The sequence below is a fragment of the Etheostoma spectabile genome, chromosome 24, assembly GCF_008692095.1.
Source record: "Etheostoma spectabile isolate EspeVRDwgs_2016 chromosome 24, UIUC_Espe_1.0, whole genome shotgun sequence".
Taxonomy (NCBI): Eukaryota; Metazoa; Chordata; class Actinopteri; order Perciformes; family Percidae; genus Etheostoma; species Etheostoma spectabile.
In genome coordinates, this window is record NC_045756.1 from 12,659,589 (window position 1) to 12,679,819 (window position 20,231).

General features: G+C 40.5%; 1 protein-coding gene across 3 annotated transcripts; it reads right to left on the minus strand.

The window, feature by feature from the left end:
* Positions 1-6,768: 6,768 nt before the first annotated feature.
* On the minus strand, positions 6,769-9,120 carry gemin8 (gem (nuclear organelle) associated protein 8). Of its 3 annotated transcripts, none has more exons than XM_032506703.1 (4): positions 9,025-9,120; positions 8,669-8,738; positions 7,956-8,280; positions 6,769-7,861 (listed from the first exon to the last, which is right to left on the minus strand). In XM_032506703.1, the coding sequence occupies exons 2-4, from the start codon at positions 8,669-8,671 to the stop codon at positions 7,602-7,604; spliced, it is 588 nt and encodes a 195-aa protein (XP_032362594.1). In that variant the 5' UTR covers positions 8,672-8,738; positions 9,025-9,120; the 3' UTR covers positions 6,769-7,601. The 3 variants fall into 3 exon arrangements, with proteins under 3 accessions (XP_032362594.1, XP_032362592.1, XP_032362593.1); XM_032506701.1 differs by having other exon boundaries at positions 7,956-8,283; XM_032506702.1 differs by lacking the exon at positions 9,025-9,120 and having other exon boundaries at positions 7,956-8,283; positions 8,669-8,742.
* Between the last annotated feature and the right edge of the window lie 11,111 nt (positions 9,121-20,231).

Consider the following 20,231-nt stretch of genomic DNA (forward strand, 5'->3'; position numbering starts at 1 on the left):
ATCATGCTTGTCTCACCCGGTCTGTTTGCTTCACCTCTTATCAGTAAAGCTGGAAACAGGGCACCACTTAAACAAAGATGCAAAGATGCCAGTACACACACACACACACACACACACACACACACACACCACACTCACACACACACACTCACACACAGAAACAGGCAGAGTCTTAACGACAGCTTTGTGAGCCTCCCGCTGTCGTTTAATGGGCTTTCGGTCTCCCTTTAAAAGGGAAACCTTTGGCAGTGAGCCAGAACCAAGCGTTGCACCTTGCATTGTCTTGTCCCTCACCTTGGACGTTGTTCTAATGTCTCTGCAGAGACACTGTTTTTGTATTAAGTGTCTATGTGTGTGTTTCTTTGGTGTATATGTGTGCGCTCAGATCCGGGCCCTTAATCTGTGGTGGTGATGATGACCCACTTTCGCCCCCCTTCTACCCCACCCTCAGCCGTCGGTCGCCAAGGAGACGCTTCCCTCTCATCCCCGAACGGAACCGTGAGATGCTGACAGAGGTTAGTCCATCTCGGACGCACACCTACGCTCACTCACTCACACTTGTGTTGAACATGTGGTACTTCCCATTGGGATTTGGAGTTTTAAAGGAATGTTCCTAACTAAATGCACCATTTGATTCCGTCATGCTTCTTCGTCGTCCTGCGCTGCCTCCAACACCTGCACTTCTGTGTGCACTGATTTTCTATGCGGTTGCAAAGTTTTGCTTTAATGTGTAACGATTTTGGCCATCCCTTTGCACCCACACACACACACACACGTACGCACGCGCACACACACACAAACACACACTAACGTCTCATCGAAAGCCCACTCTCTACTGGAACCACCCACATAAATAAAAAGTAAGAGAGGATCTCTCATATATCTCACCTTATTTACAATATCTGACTCCTGTCACTACGGATAGCTTAACCTCCACTCACCTCCACACACACTCACACACGCCCACACACCCATCCCCCCACCGCCCCCTCCGCCCAGCAATTTATCCGACGAGCCGCTAATCCCGCTGGCCCAGATTTGGTCCACAGTCTGCTCCACATGATGTTGCGTTGTTGTCATCATCCCAGCAACTGCAACCCCCACCCCCCACCCCCCACTCCATATGAATGTATCTCACCCCACCCCACTCCTCCACCTGTAACCTACTGTACTGAACTGCAGCAAATGCCAGCAGTAATGTGGGATAAGAGCAGCTTCCATCTACAGTACGCAAGCACACCGTGAGTCACTGTGTGGAGGAAATGCAAAGCAGGGTGGGTTCATCATCTTCATCATCGTCATCATCACTCCAGGGGGTGGCAGCGCGGCAGGGGGGAGGCGAGGGAGAAGGGCATTCCTCTTCTGTCTGTCTGTGTATATGTTCGCATTGGATCTATTTTGTTGCCCGTGTGGGCCTCGTGTGATCAGATGTGTGCCTGTTCACATGTGCCGGAATTTGAAACAACGCCCGTCTCCGAGCTTTGTGCATTGCCATGGCAACAGACCCTCTCAACGACGACTGATTGTGACACATCAGAGTAGCCGTTGGGCTGAGCTTAAAATGCTCACATGCCTGACAAGGGAAAGACAAGCGGACTAAACGTGATTAGGGTTGGGAGCTGGATGCACTGTATTCAAGACAAGAAGACATGTATGAAATATTAAAACAGAATTATGTGTTGGCTCTTCCACAGCTTCTAGTCAGGGCTAAGTCAAAGTATGTGGTACTAAAACTAAAGAACGTCTTTTAAAAAAAACTGCACACAAAGAGCAAAAGACAAAAAATCAATACCAAAATCAATAAGACATATAGAAGAAAGGCAACTAAGACAAAAACAAATCGTTTTAGAGTAATAGTAAACTCTATGGCCATCAGGTTGTAGGTTTCTGTTGACCAATAGCCGTTATATACGTATATACTGTAGTATTGCTGTAGTACCGCTTCTCCCTGTGTCTTTGGTGCTCAGTCAGAATCATAAAACACTTAGCAGCCAATTCTAATTTTTCCAAATGTCGGTCTTAATTTGACTCTCAGGGTGTAGATCGACAGTTCTGCCAGTGCTGATGTAGGGACACAGCTATCAGAGTTACTGTAACACTTTAAGATAGTTGTGAAAGTCAAATGCACTGTGTGAGTGAACAAACAACTCGTCAACTCCTAATAATCAACACTGAAAAATCAACACCTGTTAATGGTAGAAAACTAGCTTTTGACTTTGATACATCATTTCCCCTGGGTTGGTTCCTCCATTTTCATGTATTTGGTATTTAGGCTTGAGGCCTAGTAATGCCACCATCTAGCACCTCTCCCTCAGGGAGGCTCCCCCCTCTGCCTCTCCATTGACAGACCCACACCTGGAGACCATTGCCTCATTAAGAGGTTATATATAGGAGCACTCAGGCTCTCTGTAAGCATTAGTGGTCCAGTGTGGGGAGCAGGGTTTTCTCCTGGAAAGACTGCGTCAAGGCCGACTCTGTTTGAACACTTTTTAAATACTGTTGAATGATCTGGCGATGTTTGTGTCTGACCTGTCCTAACATTGATTTAGTTCGCAGTTTGTTAAACGTCCTGCGGTTGCATGAGGCGAAGCCAGATCTGGGTTGACCACATATGGCATTGTTTTTGTTGATCACTCACATTTGTTATTGCCTCTTACAGAAACCGAGACAAGAACAGTGCTCTCGCTACGCAAAAACAGGAGATGACAAATGAGCAGGAAAAACTAAAAAAAACTAAAAAATAAGGTAAATATTGGTCTAACTCCTCTCCATATCTTTCACATATCATCACACCAGTTGCACAAATGATTATTCTACTAATATGGATAAACTTTTAAACTGAGCGATTTGGGGTTTTGCTTTTATGTGGAAGTACTAGACATGGCTTCAGTTGGATGGGTGTTGTAAATATTTGTGTCAACTGCTATTGGGTATTGTGAGCTGATTTTTTTTTTTAATTTTTGGGGTGATATGTTTTACCTCAGCCTTCTGAGCCTTTTCCCTTTTTTGTCTTTGACAGGGTTGTGGACTGTGGGCATCCCTCTCCCTTTCACTGCATGTTGGGGTGTGGGTGGATGTGGGGTTCATTAAAGGCTGAGATGTTTTAACAATTTTCGCCTTTGTCCTTTCCTCAAAGTCTTGCAAAAGTCTCTATTTTATCATTTGTGGTGACATATGGTAATATTTTGACTAGTAATTGATGGATTTGAGCCTCCACCATTTTCCTCGGTTACATAACTTTAGACACCCTTGTATGTTCATTCATACTGCTCTATCCATTAGAAAATAGAATGTATATGAAATATAAGATTTAACAAAGTACTGCTAGTTCAAAATGTGGTCTCAGTCTAAAAATGTCAGCTTTCAGAAACTTGCAACTCAATATGTAGATGAAAACCACAGTGTGGTTTGTTTTCGGCTATCCCCAGACCATTTAATATGACACCATTGCTGCAGTTGAAAATATACTGTGTTTTTTTTTTTTTATTCCAATCAAGGTCAGCGGATCGTTCCACTTCCAGCTGAGTGATCATTTATTCCTTCAGAATAAAACGATCCTTTAAAATCTGCGGTCTCGGATGTCGGTCTGCCTTTGACGGCTGTTCCGTTCAGCATCCCTCCTGCACATCAGCGCGTAGCGAATCCACAGGAGAGGATGCAAGAGGATGTGAGTTTGCACATATCCAGAGACGAAAAAACTGCAGCGAGCACAAAGAGCGAATTCACGGAGGAGGACGAGAGGGGAGGGGGAGGAAAGGAAAGAAGATGAGGGGAATGGAAAGGATAATAACGAAGACAATGAGAGCAGGCAGAGACAGATGAAAGAGCCGGGATGATGATGATGCTGATGATGATGAGACCAAAGCAGCAGTTTGGGGAAATAAAAAGAAAACGGGGGGGGAGCCGAAAGAAGAGAAGTTTACGATGGCTTCCTGCTGAAAAACTTGCTCTGGTTCTCCATCGCAGTAAATTTATATCACTTGGCTACATCCTGTCTGTTCTCAACTTCTCACTGGCCTGGAGGTGATAAACAGCCCGGCTGCCTCATTGGAAACAGATGTGATGAATGGGAGAGACACACAAGGAGAGAGAGAGAGAGAGAGAGAGAGAGAGAGAGAGAGAAGAGTGGAGGGAGAGACTTGCTTGGAAACGTTGGCTTGTGTTGGATCAGCGGCCTAATGAGATCAAGCTGAATGCTACTGGTTTCAATGCTGGAATGTCTGCCATGACACTGTGGTCTCATCTGCTCTTCCAAAACAAATTGAAAGCAGCGATCTGTTTTTCTGTGATCTCAACTCCTGTTTTGCAGAGATTCCCCTCGCGCTGCTATTTTGGTATGTTCCGCTTGGCTTTTCATGCACACAGAGCTGGTGTTATAATCAAAATCTACCTGTGCTTAACACTGTCTGACTCAAACCTTGAGGTTTGGCTTCCTTTCCCGCCCTGGATCAAGCGTTTTTTGGAAGACAACCTTCTACATGTTATCCGGTGCGATCCAGGTTCAAACTGCGTTGCTCCGAAGTGAAATTAAAGGTCACTCTGTTTTAGAAAAGGCCTCAACAATTTTGGATTTAAATCATTTAACCCTTGTGTTGTCTTCTTGTTAACCATGAACTTGTCCTTCCAGATCAAAATTGAAATTTTTTTTTTTTTTTTTTGTGCTTTTCCAATGTTTTTGTCGCTTATTCTGATTTATGTGTCACTTTTTTGTCAGCTTTTGGTGTTTTTTTTTTTTTTTTTTAAACCTGAGCAGGTTTACTAATTTTACACTTATTCTTGGAATTCATGGTCAACAAACCTCATTTATATCAAACTATACATACGTTTTTAGTTAAAAAGGCAGAAATGATGAATTATTTTGACTAATAGTTAAGATCAGAGGATGTTGAGTGGATCTCAGAGGGGTAGATGGCAAAGTTTAGTCCGGATTCAGATTTGAAACCATTAAAAAAATAATTCAAATGCTGTAGGATTAAATAAAAACACCCAAAAATTCAATAAACGTGATCATTCATTTTACCTGAAGAACATTGTATGGAATCATCTATGTTATTTTTGGGGAATTTGGTTGAAAGAAATCCATATTTCTGACATAAAAAACACTTTGAAACGGGTCAATATGACCCAAGGACAACACAAGAGTTAATACATGCACACAGTTAAGAGGTGATATTGTGTGTACTTTGCTTCTACTATGTGTATTTGAGTGCAGGGAGTTTTAATGATCTGTGTGTTAAAGCACTTTTGCTCCAGTAACGATGCACTCTGAAGATATCCTGTACTCTCATGGTGCTCATTCCACCTTAAAACATCACTAATTCTGCACTGGAGACGCCCAGTCTGTCATAAATGGACATTAAAAGTTAAAAGAAACTCCTAAGTTTTAGATGTATGATTCCGATGCTGTTTGTAAAGTATATATGTGCTTGGGTCTGATCTCGAAGTCAGTGAGAACTAATTAAAGAAAGCTTATTTTAAAGAAATGTGCTCAACCCTGCACTTCCTGCAGCACGCATCCAAGTCCTCTGTGTTTCCACCTTGCCTGTTTAATCCACAGTAAGAGAGCGGATCAATTCCTCTTAATCCAATCAACCTCAACTCTCAGGAGGAGTTGTGGGAAGGACACAGTCAGGCCAGCTCCCATAGAACTGGCAAGAGAAGTACTTTGTCTGAGAATGTCCGAAAAAAAAAAAACACTAAGACTGAATTTCTGTAAATTTACAGTTAAACCTCCTATAAAAATGTATAACACCTTAGGAAAAGTCTGGGAAATGTATGCAGTATTGGAATAATCTAGATAGAAATGACTGAATATTGAAATTTTCGCACACACATATCACACACGCACACACACAACGGATGGGGTGCACGAGAGCATAATGGCGCAAAAGTAAGCCCCGTGTAAAACTTCAAACTGGTTAGCACACGTACAAATATCAAACACGGTGCGCCATGCGTAAAAGTTTGCGTAAAAGAAAGAAGCGAAGACCCAGATCTATAAGTGACCCAATGTTTGGCACTGCTGTCGCAACGAAAGGAAGCAACAATGTAGAGAATAGTTCACCTACCCATTTTTCCGCTTCCCCGGAGACTGGCCTGAGACACACAATAAGAAAAAACGGGCCAAAGCTCCCAGATGATGTCCACAGGTTGGTTAGGAGGGAGGGGGGGGGACGTCCCGTTTGGAAAGAGGGGATGGAGGGGGAGCTCGTGTGACGTCACGGCTGGAGCTAGAAATGGATCAGGCTCATCAGTCCACTCCGAGTGTCCTTGCTGGTTTCCCAAGTGTTATTTCATAAAACGCAGTATTATAATGCTAAAAAAACTATTTAATTTTCAAGGCATTCCTTTGTGACAATGTATTTTCCTGCACTGTGTGCATTGGAATACCAGCAATAGGCCACACTGAATTAATACCTAATTAGTATTAACTATTGTTTTACTATAACTAACTTTATTAAACTTGTTCTATAAAAAAAAATAACCTAACAGAACTAAGTCCTTACATGCAGTTGTGGAAAGTAACTAAGTACAATTGAGGTACTGTAACTTTTTTAAATTACATTTATATTTATTGGCGGCCATTTACTGATCAGTATTTATATATAATTTTTTTTTTAGAAATAGTAGTTAAAGAGGACTTTTACTGAAGTAAAGGATTTAAGTACTGCTTCCTTCACACTTCCTTTCTCAAGTGCAACATTGCAGTGATACAATTAAGAGCCCTACGCCCATTACGAAGAAGTGAATAAGAATCACCACAGACAGCAGGTCTAATCCACACAGGGAACACTTTATTAAACAATCATTAAAATACACATCCTTCAGTCTAAAAAAGGGGGGTGCTGGGTGGTGCAAGCACAAGATAAAAGAATAGTCAACGTCCCTCCTGAGAAAGCACATGAACCCGATGACACGTCCTAACCAGAGAGGCACAGTTTAGAAACAAAAACAAAATCACTCTTTGTGTATGTTGAAATGTGCAATTTCAGACGCAGAGGAAAGGCGGTTGAAAATGGTTTTGCGGTTCGACCAAGTTGATAAGCGTAAGAGGAGCTCCTGCAGCATGCATCATCACCAAGCTGGAGGGTACACACAAACAGATTAGGAGGTAACACGCAGACACACATGTCTGAATACATTTACCTACAGGAGCAGTTTTACTGTACCTCTGAACATCAGCCAACACATTTTTTTATTCTTGGTGCTTTTCAGTTTCTGTCCAAAACAACATTGGAAGGACCATGAGCATGGTTATGCAGTCTCTTGGAAAAATGCTAGTGTTGCTTGCTTGATCCGGAGTTAAAACTAACCTCTGTAAACATGTAAAGCAACAAAGAAATCCAACGTTGTGTGTAGCATTAAAAATCATACCTTTTCTTATGGAGCAGCCGCTGACAGGTCAGTAACATTCCCGTCTGTCTAAGCAGAAGCTCAGCTAACTTATGCAACTTTTGTGCTTAAAGTTGTTACCCTCAGCTAAGCAAACACCATTAGTTCTCCATCAGCAGCCACAATCCATTAGACGACAAAGCTGCCGTGTCACCAAGAGATCAGAGAAGGGATTTCCCCCGAATCGAAGCATTCACAGCCCACGGCCGTCACAGTTTCAGTGGAATAACAGGCCAGTACTTTGGCTGTTTGAGGTCACAGTTTCTGTCGAAACTGAGCTGCATTGCCGCCTCCATGGCCAGGATCTTGGCGGCGTCCCTGCCGTACAGCTTCTTCATCTCGGCCCCGCGTCTTTCGCCGGGTCGCTCCAAGGGAGGGGCCTTGCTACTTCGCCAGGAGACGCCGCGCATGTCCTGGTCGGCCGGCACGTAGCTGTCGTGCTCCTCGGCCTCCAACTGCTGCTGCTTCTCTGCGAGGACAAGAAAACAGACACTGATATATGATGGGAAATGTGCATCCCTAAGAAAAGCTGATGTACTGATAAGGCCACGGAGTCCTCTTACTCAGGTCCTCTCTGTGTTTCTCTGTCTGGGCGAAGTACTGCCGAAGCTCCTCGCTGATCTCCATGTTGCTGACGTCGCACTCGATCTCGCTGTCCGAGCCGCTCTCCTCGTCCTCTCCGTCTTCTTCCTCTCCCGCGTTCCAGTCCGCGTAGCGCCGCTGGTGGCTGCTGGGATACCGCTCCTGGCTGTAGCCGTAGGCAGCCTCCAAGGCCTTTCGGTAGGCTCGCCTGTGTCTCTGGTGCCAGGCCATAGCCTGCTGGTAGTGCTGCCAGTAGCGGCTGTACACTGGGCTGGAAAACCAGGACATCACGGAGCTTACGTCCTCCTGCTAATGAGAAAGATCACACCAGTTTTAGTACTTTGTTTTTAATGGTACTCAGTCTTTGACAAAAATAAGCAAGGTATACTTGGCCCTTTGATGCACACTGATGTCTCAGTAAAAAGAAATCATTTAATGTGATGTCACTAAATTGCACATGGCGTACTCGTGTGGAACGTGTCACTTCCTGTGGACATAACACCTGAGTTTCCTGCGGGCAGCTGGTCCTTAAAGGGCTCAGTAAACGGGGATGTGCTGCTCTCTCTGTCCCGGACTATTGTTGCAGTCATTTCGGATAATAATAGGAGTGTGTTACTAGAGCACCATGCCCGGTACACCTTTAAGGGGCAATAGGCAAGCTAAAAACGGTAAGATATCGTCTTCTCGACCTTACCATGATGGAAGATGCATGCAGGTGAGGGAGTCTTCCTGGTACCTTTATTCCGCCCGCCAACCTGCTAATTCTGGAAGATAAAGAAAAACTAATAATAATAACTCTCGTTAGTCAATAAGGAGTAAGTTAAACCTTGTCTGTAGCTAGTTAAAAAGCGACTGTGATACAACAGTTAGCGTTAAGCTAACGGCAAGCTAACGTTAACTTAAAGAGTTCAGGAGTGAAAGCAACACGCTGTTGGAAACAAAAATGGACGCCAAACCACCAAAAACGCCTATCGACTAAATATACAGCTAATACCTGTAACATATAACGTGTTTTTACATGCTGAATGCCTCTCACGAGGCGACATTTACCTGTGTGATGGAAACTTATTTAGTAGCTCATGCTGCTTCCTGAAAGACAAATTTCCCAGCAGCCTTTGAGCCAGTGCAAAATAAGTTGTGGCTACGTGGCGCCACCTAGTGGACACGGGCCACACGTGCAAGACCTTCAACTACATCTGGACATGGGAACTGAAATTAAATGGGAGCAGGAGATTTATACCCTGGCTTTCAGTAATTGTCTTTTTCTTTTTTAATCAAGGTTCATTTTATTTATTTTCTGTTATGAACAACAGAGTTTGTGCAACAATCAACGCTGGCTTCCCCCCCGAGCAGCAGGCGGTTTAAAGTAATATGAATTACCAAGGGTTACACACATCAGCAACAAAAAGAGAATAAGAATAGGAAAAATAAATAAAAAACAGAATAAATAGGCCTTTTAAATAGTCATTGTTTTAATTTTAGTTTTATGGTGTTTTATTATTGCTTGTAAATTGTTATTGTACTCTGGAAATTGTTTTTAACTCCCTATTAATTGTAGCCCTTTGAGATTTCCTTTTGAAATGTAAAGGGCATTATAAATAAAATGTATTATTATTATTAAATAAAAAGGATAAAAATATATATTGCTTATAAAGATAATGGTTAGAGAGGAAAAAATAACAGGATGTAGGAGGGTCACCTGAAGTCAGATTGAATGTTGATCCCTTTTATAGTTAGAATAACTGGGCATCTTACTCCTCTAAAAAGTGTTAGAAGGGCCCCCAAATCAAGTTAAATGTTGAGGTAGATTCTCTCATGGTGTAACAGATCTTTTCCACTCTCAGTGACTGTAAAACCTCCCAAACCCAGTGTGCAAAGACAGGTGGGGAAGCCTCCTTCCACTTGAACAGTATTAGTCTCCTGTCTACAGAGTGGAGTAGGCCACTAGATTTGCCTGGGAGGCCTTTAAAGGGGCGCTATGCAGTTTGAAATTGCCGATTTATTGTTGCTGTTTCCTCGCTTTTTGCTCGCAGGTTTCTCTATAGAGCTCTGTAGAGCTCCCGTATTTGTGTCTGACTCCTCCACGGTTAATCTGCTGTTTCCTCTTTCTCTCCATCGCTGCCTTGTTATCCGGTTCCTGAATGGGCGCATGTGTGCAGTGCCGTGAAGCAATTTAAAAAGCAAGTAAAAAGTTACGTCGCGAGACCTGATATCACGCGACACTTCCTGATGCTGGGTCCGGCATCACGCCGGCCCAAAGGTTGCGCGGGTGGTTTTTAGCGAGACGACCGCCATTCAACTCAAAAAAGTCATATAACCATTCCAATGAGTCCAAAGTGGTTCAGTTAAGGTAAATTGAGTAACAAAAAACCCTGGCATAGTTCCCCTTTAAGTGTGCAGTAATTGTCTTTTTCAATGTAAGTTAATTTTAATTGTGCAGCTGTGGTTCAGTGGTAGAGCGGTTGCCTGCCAATCGGAAGGTTGAGGGTTCGATCCCTGGCCCTGCAGTTCCATGTTGAAGTGTCCTTGGGCAAGACACTGAACCCTGAGTTTCCCCCGGTGCTGCGTCATTGGAGTGTGAATGTGTGTGAGTGTTTACCTGATGAGCGGGTGGCACCTTGTAGGGCAGCCTCGGCCACAGTGTGTGAAATGTTCCTGTACGATGTAAAAGCGCTTTGAGTAGTTGTTAAGACTAGAAAAGCGCTATATAAATACAGCCCATTTAAATTTAATTGTGAGGTTTAAATATCTTGCATTCGATCATTTTAAGACTTTTGTAAAGTCATGGTGTCTAATAAGGATAGGCCGTGCTTTCTTCCTTCATATTTTTAGCTTACAGTAGCCTACTGTTCGTAATAAGTGCCTACCGCTGATGCACAAAATGAACTGAGTCTTATTTTTTCTGTATATTTAGGGTGAAGCTGCTAAGGACGTGGACATGGATGTGTGTGACATGCCACAAGGGTCAAAGGTCAAGTTCAATCTTTTCATCTCAATCTCTAAATGTGTCTAAATTTAGTTCAGTTTCCTATGCAGTTTGACTTAACAGTACCTCTTGTTTTCAGAGTAAAGTTGAGATGTGAAAAGGGTTTCTAACAATCTCATTTTTAGTGCCTTGCGTGTTGTTCAAAATTCCAGTAGACAAAAGTTCTTGATTGCTGTGGCTGAACATTTGCAAAACCCATAACCACCAGTTCAGGATGTGGGGGGGGGGGGGGGGGGGTGTAGGAAGATTAGTTCGGCAGAGTGTTTGAGTGCTGTGAGACGTGTTTGACTGTATATCTGGGTCATGCTTTGGCTTGAGGCTGCAAAGCTTTCAGAGGAAATGCAAAAAGACAGATGTGCCTTTTCAATTAACATTTCCTCCTTTTTGATGTTTGAATGGATGAGATAACACAATAAGTATTTTTTTTCTCTTTTCCAGAACATGCATTTTCTGAAATATATATAATGTATTACTTCCTTGATTAAGGAATTGCTCAAATTGCTGTGTGAGTAGTAGTCCATGTCCAAATGTTACCCAGTGAGTGGATAATGCATGCTATATTTTAATATTTCATTACGCATTTTACGACTTTCCAGGTATACAATAATACATTCAAATCAGTTTTATTTACAGTATCAAATCATAACAAGTTATCTCGAGACACTTTACAGATAGAGTAGGTCTAGACCACACTCTATGTGTAATTCTAGTAATTTCCCCAAGAGCAAGCATAGTGCAACAGTGGCGAGGAAAATCTCTCTTTTAGGAAGAAACCTGGGACAGACCAGGCTCTTGGTAGGCGGTGTCGGGGGTGGGGGGGGGGGGGCGGTTGGGGGTGTGATGCACAGTGGCAATAACGGTCACAATAAAGATAATGGTCCTGTGACTAGAAATGGTAGTCGTAGTAGCTCATGTCATAGCAGGGCGCTGCTATACATTTGATTTTGTCCCACATCTGTATTACATTTGATTTGACTCTTTGCTTTCTAATAGTTTAGCTCAAAAAGTAAAATCCTTTTTTAAAATATTTGACACTGTTGTCACAAGCATTACAAGCAAGCAAGTGTAAAAGCCACTGAACCCAGGCCAGATATCAAAATAAGAGTTGTTATTTACACTTTGGTTTCTGTTATGTCCTTTCCTTTCCTTCCTTTTTCTTGCCAGAATAGTTAAGTTTTACATAGGTCCAACTTCTCACCTCCCCATTTTTACTTCTCTGTGCCAGGTGGTGAGGACAAAGTTGGTGGACAGTGTCTTCCAGCTGCACACTTTAGAATGAATAAGTGGTTAAAGGTGTTCGTCAGTCGGAGCTGACCACAAAGGTAAAACTATCACCTGTACCGTCAATGATTCTGCTTCACACACACACGTTCGTGCTTTGTGTCGTGGCTGGGGCGTAGGAACGCTTGACCTTTCACCCTTCACTCACTTCAATGTGTTGCAGCATTTAAAACCGCTGTCCGGAAACTCTCCCCATCTCCTACAGAGAGAACAAGTCAGTGTTGGTCTGCATCTTTGACAACCTCTTTCACCTGGTTCCATATTACTGTAAACCTACATCACTTTAAATCTGTCTGTCTGCCTGTGTGTCTCTGTTTGTGTACGCGGCTCTATCTCAGTCTGTGTCCAGTCCACCTATAACACACTTGCAGTTAACGTTTTTAGTGTTCCGGTAGACATTTATTAGTATATGCAACAAAAAGCACCCATTTGTATTACTTACGGGCCCAAATGTGGGAGACTCAAAACACATTATGAGTTTGCACGCTTTATTGGTGAAGCATTCATATCCAGAAATAACACATTAAGGTAAGCACAACAAGGTGTGTGTGTGTGTGTGTGTGTGTGTGTGTGTGTGTGTGTGTGTGTGTGTGTGTGTGTGGTGTGGTGTGTGTGTGTGTTTTGTGTGTGTGTGTGTGTGTGGGGTGGTGTGTGTGTGTGTGTGTGTGTGTGTGTGTGGTGGTGTGTGTGGTGTGTGTGTGTGTGTTTTGTGTGTTGTTGTGTGTGTGTGTGTGTGTGTTGTGTTGTGTGTGTGTGTGTGTGTGTGGTGTGTGTGTGGTGTGTGTGTGTGTGTGTGTGTGTGTGTGTGTGTGTGTGGTGTGTGTGTGGTGTGTTGTGTGGGGCCGTATAAGACATTATCATTCTTGTACTCTCACATACATACATTCTCCTTTTACATACATATATGTTCACTCTCACACATACGTATATTCTCCTTCACATACATATATTTTCACTCTCAACATACATCCATTCTACTTTCACATACATGTATTTTCACTCTCACATACATATATTTTCTTTTCACATCCATATATTTTACTCTCATATTTCTATTTTAACTCACCACTAAAAAAAAATTCCTCTCATTTTTATTATTTACTACATATTCAACTTTTTTTTCCATGCATATGCAGTCAATTTTTAAAAATAATACAGGGATTAAAAAAAAATTATGCATGTGTGAAAAAATTTATGTGAGAGAAGATGTGTGATGTGTGAAAGTATGTGGAAAACGGAAGGGATATAGGGGAAACGGAGGGCAAAAATTTTTATCGCGCTGTGTTGGCTGCAACCTCACCTGGTTGGGAAAACTCCAGCGGGTCATCTTAGTCCGATAAAGGGGAGGGAGAACAAACGCTTTGCGAAGCCTTGGGTTTTTTAAGGCTTTTTAACACCCTGTACTTTTATCCATGGAGGGGCAAATGACCCCCATCTGCACCGAACGGTCCCCCCCAAAAAAAGTGTGAACCTTTTTCCGCCGGTGAAAACTCAAAAAGACCCGCACGGCTGCCCTCAAGCAACCCAAGGAAAAACCCGGGAGGATCACGGCAGCCCTTTACGTTTTCAACCCGAAACATTTGGAAATTGGGGCCTTGCCCGAGGAACCGGAAAAAATAACTCTTTTTTGCGGGTGCTTTTATTTAACCGATTTGATTGTTATGGTAAGCACCCGCCCCGTCTAGATCCCCGGGGAAATTATTGTGTCCGACCCCAGCCCCACTGCCGACTTTTTAAAAGGTTAAAAACCCAATTTTTGTCCGGTTTTTCCTCACCTTAAGTTGTAAATTATTTACGTAAATAGACGGACAAAACTACAGCCTTGCGACCGTGTCAAATTTTTATGTTGGAATTCAACATAAACACCGTCCTCCGGGGACCTTCTGCTTCTGCCGAAAAAACCTAGGTTTAAAACTAAACAAGACGTCGATAAAGAATATTTTTTAAATTTCCCAATTTTAAAAACCTCTTCCCGCGGTCCCCAGTGCTGTTTTTCCCTTTCCTTTCATGAAAGAACCGTCCGCCATATTGCGTAAATAAGGAGTTTTTTGTTTTTCACAAAACTTATTTTTTCCTGTTTTATTGAACTGGCATAGAACATGATAAAATTTAAAAAATAAAGGCAAAAATTTTTAAAAAATAATTATGGATTTTTTCCACACCCCCTTTACCGGCAATTTTATGTTTTTTAAAAAACCTTTTTCCTGAAAAGACTCTATAGACCTTGGAAAGATTAAATTCCTAAACCCTTTTAAGAGGTTTAGAATTAAACTCCTTGTGATTCAAAAAACAAACTACAAAAATCTCACTTTTTTCAGCAAAGTGTTATAGCTTTCGAACCAAATTTTTTACGGGGGCCAGTTTTTAATAAAAGGGGCAAATATTTGGGGAAAACCTTTTTTGTTGGGGTTTTGCTGTTTCATTAGCTTAATTTTAAGCGAAAAAATGGTTAATGTGGGTAGTTACACTGTCCCATTTTAGTAAAGTTAAAGGTTTAAATCATTAAATGAAGCGAACTTTAAGTTTTTGAAATACCCTATTATGTCCCAGTTTTTAAAAAAGGTAATGAAACAAATGTCGTTTTGTTTTAGGGCCAAAATTAAAAATCACAAAAGGGGTTTTATCCTTTTTCGAAGCCATCAAGCATTTGGTCAACAGCACACAAACATTACTAAACCATGACAATATTAAATGGTTAATTCCAAATTTTTGGGACCAAAGCTGTCACTGAAAAATAGGGAAACCTTTAGAAAAAAACTGGGCTAAGTGGGGAAAGCCTTTTAGTTTTTTGGCTATCATGTCCAACATCACTTAATGTGTGTTGTAAATTTTGCCTTTGATAAAAAAAGAAGTTGCCCCGCAGCTTTTTCTTTTTTTTTTAAAAAAACCTTTTTTTACTTTTTTTTTTCACCCTTTGTTTTTCAAAAGGGCTGTGGAAAAGGTTTGATTTCCCCCCAACTGGTGGGGACGGAAGGGAAAGCAAATCTCATCCACAAAGTTATAATCGAAAGAAAATTACCCAGACCATAAAACCCAAATTTGGTAAGCTTATCTTTTAATTAAACTCAGATACTCTTGAAAATAACCAAAATTTGGGTGCTACACATGCTAAAAGGGGAAAATTTTGTATTTAGCTGACCCTGAATGTTCTTTTTAAAAACTTTTTTCGTTTAGTAACTAAAAACATTTGTAAAACTGTACAAGTAATTTTGAATGTTTAGTTAAATCTAGACCCAAAAATTGACTTAATTTGGACCTTTTTGTTGAGTAAATAAGCCTCTTCCGACCAATTATTTACGGGAAACATTATAGGAACATAGAAACAATTTTTGGGCCCACTCAAACATTTACTACTCCCTTTTCCCCCCAAAACGGTTTTGCCATTTGCATGGCCAAGTGGCAATGGGAGTTTACATTTTGTTATTAAACACGCCATCTAATTCCCACATGCAGAAAAGGAAGGCCCCCCCTAAGACGGCTGAAGTTACGAACTCGTTCAAGGAATTTAAATGTCCCCAAATTGGCCCTTTTCGGAACCCGAAAAAGGGGTTTGGGGAACTGAAAAAAAAACCCCCGGTCGGAAAGGGGGGCTTTTGTTTTAAATTAGGGGGGGAAAAGGGGTACTCTTTGGGAGATGTTTTTTTAAAGAGGGTTTTTTTTAAAGTAACCCCAGAAAAAAAAGGCAATTTTGATGTTTCCAGGTAGGATGATGATCCTTTTAAGGTATAGCACGATGAGAAAATTGAGTTCAACCCCAAATGCGGCCTCATTTCTAACAAAGCGACCCCCCAAAACGCCCCCCCCACCCAACTGTCTCTGCAGTTCACTTTGGGTCCCCCTTTGGACGGGTTTTATCCAGTCAACTCCAAAAGCCTAAAAAGAAAAATATTCACCAACCCACCATTTCAGCAGCGGTTCTTCAAACCTCTCCAATTTCCTTCCCCGCCCTTTTCCCCCTACCATTTGGAGGAAAAACTTCATTTGTCCAACATGGTCCTGACTAACCAACAGTTAAAAGTTTCCCAAAAGGTTTTTTTGGTGCAAAATAACTTTGTTTATTTTTCTTTAAAGAAGGTTTGTTGTCAGATTCAAAGAAGTTAAAAAAATATTTGCGAAACTATGTGGAGAACTTAAAAATTTTGGGAATAGGGTGGTTTTGTGGCCCGGATTATCTTTCCGTAAATTTTTAAAATGCTTTTTTTTCAGGGGAATTAGCTGCATCAATTTAATTTAAGTTTTTATAAATGTTGCTCTAAACATCTGGCTTGATTGCATTTCTGCCCTAGATTTATTTCATGGCCTTAAAACAAAAATTTTTTGCTATTTTTTCCCTTTAAAAGTTCAAAAACTTTTGTTGGGGTGCGGGGGAAAAGTTACAAACTCCAAGGGGCACCTGCTGACCTGACTATGGGCTAAACATTAAAAATTGATAGATTTACCCGGGAAGGATTGTTTTTCCAAACTGATTACACCTGGGATTACTTTGACAATTGTAATTTGGCTTTTTATTTCAAAAAAAATTAGTTTTGCTTTACTTTTTTTACTCTTTTTTTAGTCGTTTTTACTATAAAATTTTTTTCCTTTATTTCCTTTTTTTGCAATTTTTTATTATTGGAGATTTGGTTTTTCCTGTTCAAAAAAGGGGGTATTTAAAACACTTTTTATTTTCCTTTTTGGTGTAAGATCCAAAAACATGAAAAAAATTTTGGGTTTCACAGTGTTTCAGTTTCACCTTTTTCAGTAACATTATGAACATAAACTGAACAATTATACCTGACCTTAAACTAAAAGTACTTTAAATAAAATTTCGCACATACCTGAAGGATTTTGCTTTGATTTCCAAAAATAGTAAGAAAAATTTGTTTTTTCCATTGTGTAAACATAATCTTTTTCAAGTTTGCTGTAGCTTCTGGGTGGTTGGTTTTTCCCTTTTAAAACGCACTGTTCTTTTCTGGAGGAACACAAGAAATGTTGGGGCCTTAATTTTGGAGTGGGGGGTAGACCTCTTTTTCTGTAAGGTTTTTGAGAATCTTGTTATGAATTGTACTTAAAAAAATGAATTGAATTCGTCCATATTGAAGCCCCCCACAAAAAACCAAGTTGCAATATAAATCATAAAATGACTTTCCCTCATTTCAAATGGCTCAAAAGGTCTGTGAAATATTTCCCTTGTTGGTTTTCGAAGTAAGTTCAGATGGAAAAACAAATGTAACGTGAGTGGTCTGTCTCAATAGCAAAATCAGGGTCTTGTCTAAACACCATTCTTTTTGGTTATGATTCCAAAATTTTCACTAGTCTTTTCCCAGTGAAGTGGAGTTTTTCCCCCCTTGGTTGAGAGACCATGGGTTTTGAAAATTTAGCGCGCCCTTTTAATTTGTGCAAATAAAAAAATAAGACAAAATAAAGGGTTTTATTAAGGAAACTAATACTTATTGTTCCATAAAATTGAAAAGTTAACAAATGAAAGACATACTCAAATTTTGCTTTTTCCCATTCTCTTTTTTTTTTGATATGGGTGATCTGCAGTGATAAAACTGTCGGGTTTTTAAACCTTCTCTTGTTAAGCATGAAAGGGGGAAAAACCCCCGTTTTGCCCTTCCATGGGCACATCTCACCCCGATGGGATCCAAATTCTGAAAACCAGAAAAAAAAGGACAAAACACTAAAGCCCCTTTTTTTTTAGACAAGCAATAAATGATATTCCCAAAACCTCACCAGCCGGAACCCCATCCTCCATTCCAAATTTGTGTTTTCCTCAATTTGGCCCAGGAATTAGGAAAAGGGGGGGAAAAATATTTTAAACAGCATAAAAATTTTTAAAAAAAGTTAAAATTTTTTTTTTCTTTGGGATACTCAATTTTGCAGTAGTATTCCCCGAATTCAAATTTGATTACAAATTTAAGGACCCCCCAAAGTCCTATCCAAATTTTAGTTTTTTTCTGGTCTACCATTGGGAACTTTAATCAATTTCTTGCTTTTCGGGGTAGGGTTTAAATTTTTTATAAATCCCAAGAAATTCCCCGTTTTTTTTTTGCCTAAAATCATCACTGAGATTTGACAAAAGACTCACCCAATAGAATTAAAAGAATTTTATAAATTAGTTTTACTTTTGTTTGAGAGTGACTTCCTGTTTAGGGAAGTAATGAATACCAAAAAGATGAGCGTCAAGAACATACACATGCTAAAGTGACATTATAATTATGTGGCTGAGATACTAAGTATATGTATGTGAGAAAAGGTATATGTAATAAATAGAATGTATGTACGTAAGAGTAAAGAGTATATGTGCATGAAGGTGCAAATGTATGTATGTGAGAGTGAAAATGCATGTATGTGTTGAAAGTAAAATGTATAAATGTGAGAGTGAAAATTATGTATGTGAAAATAGAATGTATGTGAGAGTGAAATGTATGTATGTATGTGAAAGGAGATGTATGTCTGTGAGAGTGAAAATATATGTATGTGAAAGGAGAATGTATGTATGTGAGAGGAGAATGTATGTAATGAGAGTGAAAATATATGTATGTGAAAGCAGAATGTATGTATGGTGAGAGTGAAAATATATGTTATCAAAGGAGAATGTATATATGTGAAAGGAGAATGTATGTATGTGAGAGTACAAGAATGAATAATGTCTTAAACGGCCCTCTATGTGTGTGTGGTGTGTGTGTGTGTGTGTGGTGTTGTGGTGTGTGTGTGTGTGTGTGTGTGTGTGTGTGTGTGTGTGTGTGGTGTGTGTGTGTGTGTGTGTGGTGTGTGTGTGGTAATAATATTGAAATTATTAAAAAAATGCTAAATGCAAAAAGACAATGCATAAATAAAGGAAAAGCAACAATATTTACCTTAATTGAAAGATTAAAAACATAATACTCAAACAAAGTTTTAAAGATGTGTGAATGGAAGAATGACTTTAAATGAAATAGTGATTGCACTCATGCCTCTATATTGTTTCTGTTTAGACTATGTATATATTGTGTATATATTAGTGTGTGTGTGTGTATATTTAGTTTTGGTTGTTTTGTATGTGTAAGCACAGCGTGAGTAACGATGCTCCAAAGACAAATTTCTCGTATGTGTCCTCATACTTGGCGAATAAAGCTGATTCTGATTCTGATAATGATATTGGACATGTAGTAGATTAGATGATGGTTTACACAGGCATGAGAAAAAAAACGTGTTGTGGGTGGGGTACTGCTTGATTAAATTATTTAACACAATGATGTAGGAGAGAGACTTCAGAGGAAATCTAATCTGATTCCTCTGTTTTCCTGTAACAAAGTCCGTTTGTGTGTTTGTGTGTGTGTGTGTGTGGTGGGGGGGGGGGGGGGGGGTCCTCAGGTGAGAGCCTCAGCTTCAGAGTCATACGAAGTGCTGGCAACAGCAGCTGGGAGCTCCGTGGAAACCACTGTGTCCCTGTGTGAAGGTAGGTCTGGACCATGCTCTCACTCAGTCGTGCCCAGCAACATTCACCTAGAATTTGTTGATACTCCTTTCATTTTGAGTGCTCATAATTAATATGTGCGTTGTTAATTAAAAGCCGTTAAGTCGTCTGCTGAAATGGAGCCCAGGACCACTGATGGCAGCCAGGACCTGGCCCTGTTCTGGGAGGAGGTCACCCCAGTGCAAAGGTCAGACTCATGATAAAATGTTTAACACAGCCCAATATTAGCTTGTGTTTATAATATCCATTGTGCATGTGTTCTGTGTGTGAAAATGTGTTTAGTCCTGCCTAACAAAGACACAATCTTGAAAATACCAGTAATGTTTATAAGCATTTTTGTTTTTGTGAACAATGAATCTCCTAAACTGTGGAACGATCTGCCTCTGCCCATTAGTCAGACCTCTGTTTTTAAATCTCTTCTTAAAACCCACCTCTTCTTCTCTGGCTCTGACACCAGATGTTGACATTTGGATTTTATTGTTGTTGTTGTATAACTGTCTTCTTTTTGCTCTTAATTTAGTTTTAGTTTTTAATTGTATGCCTTTGTGA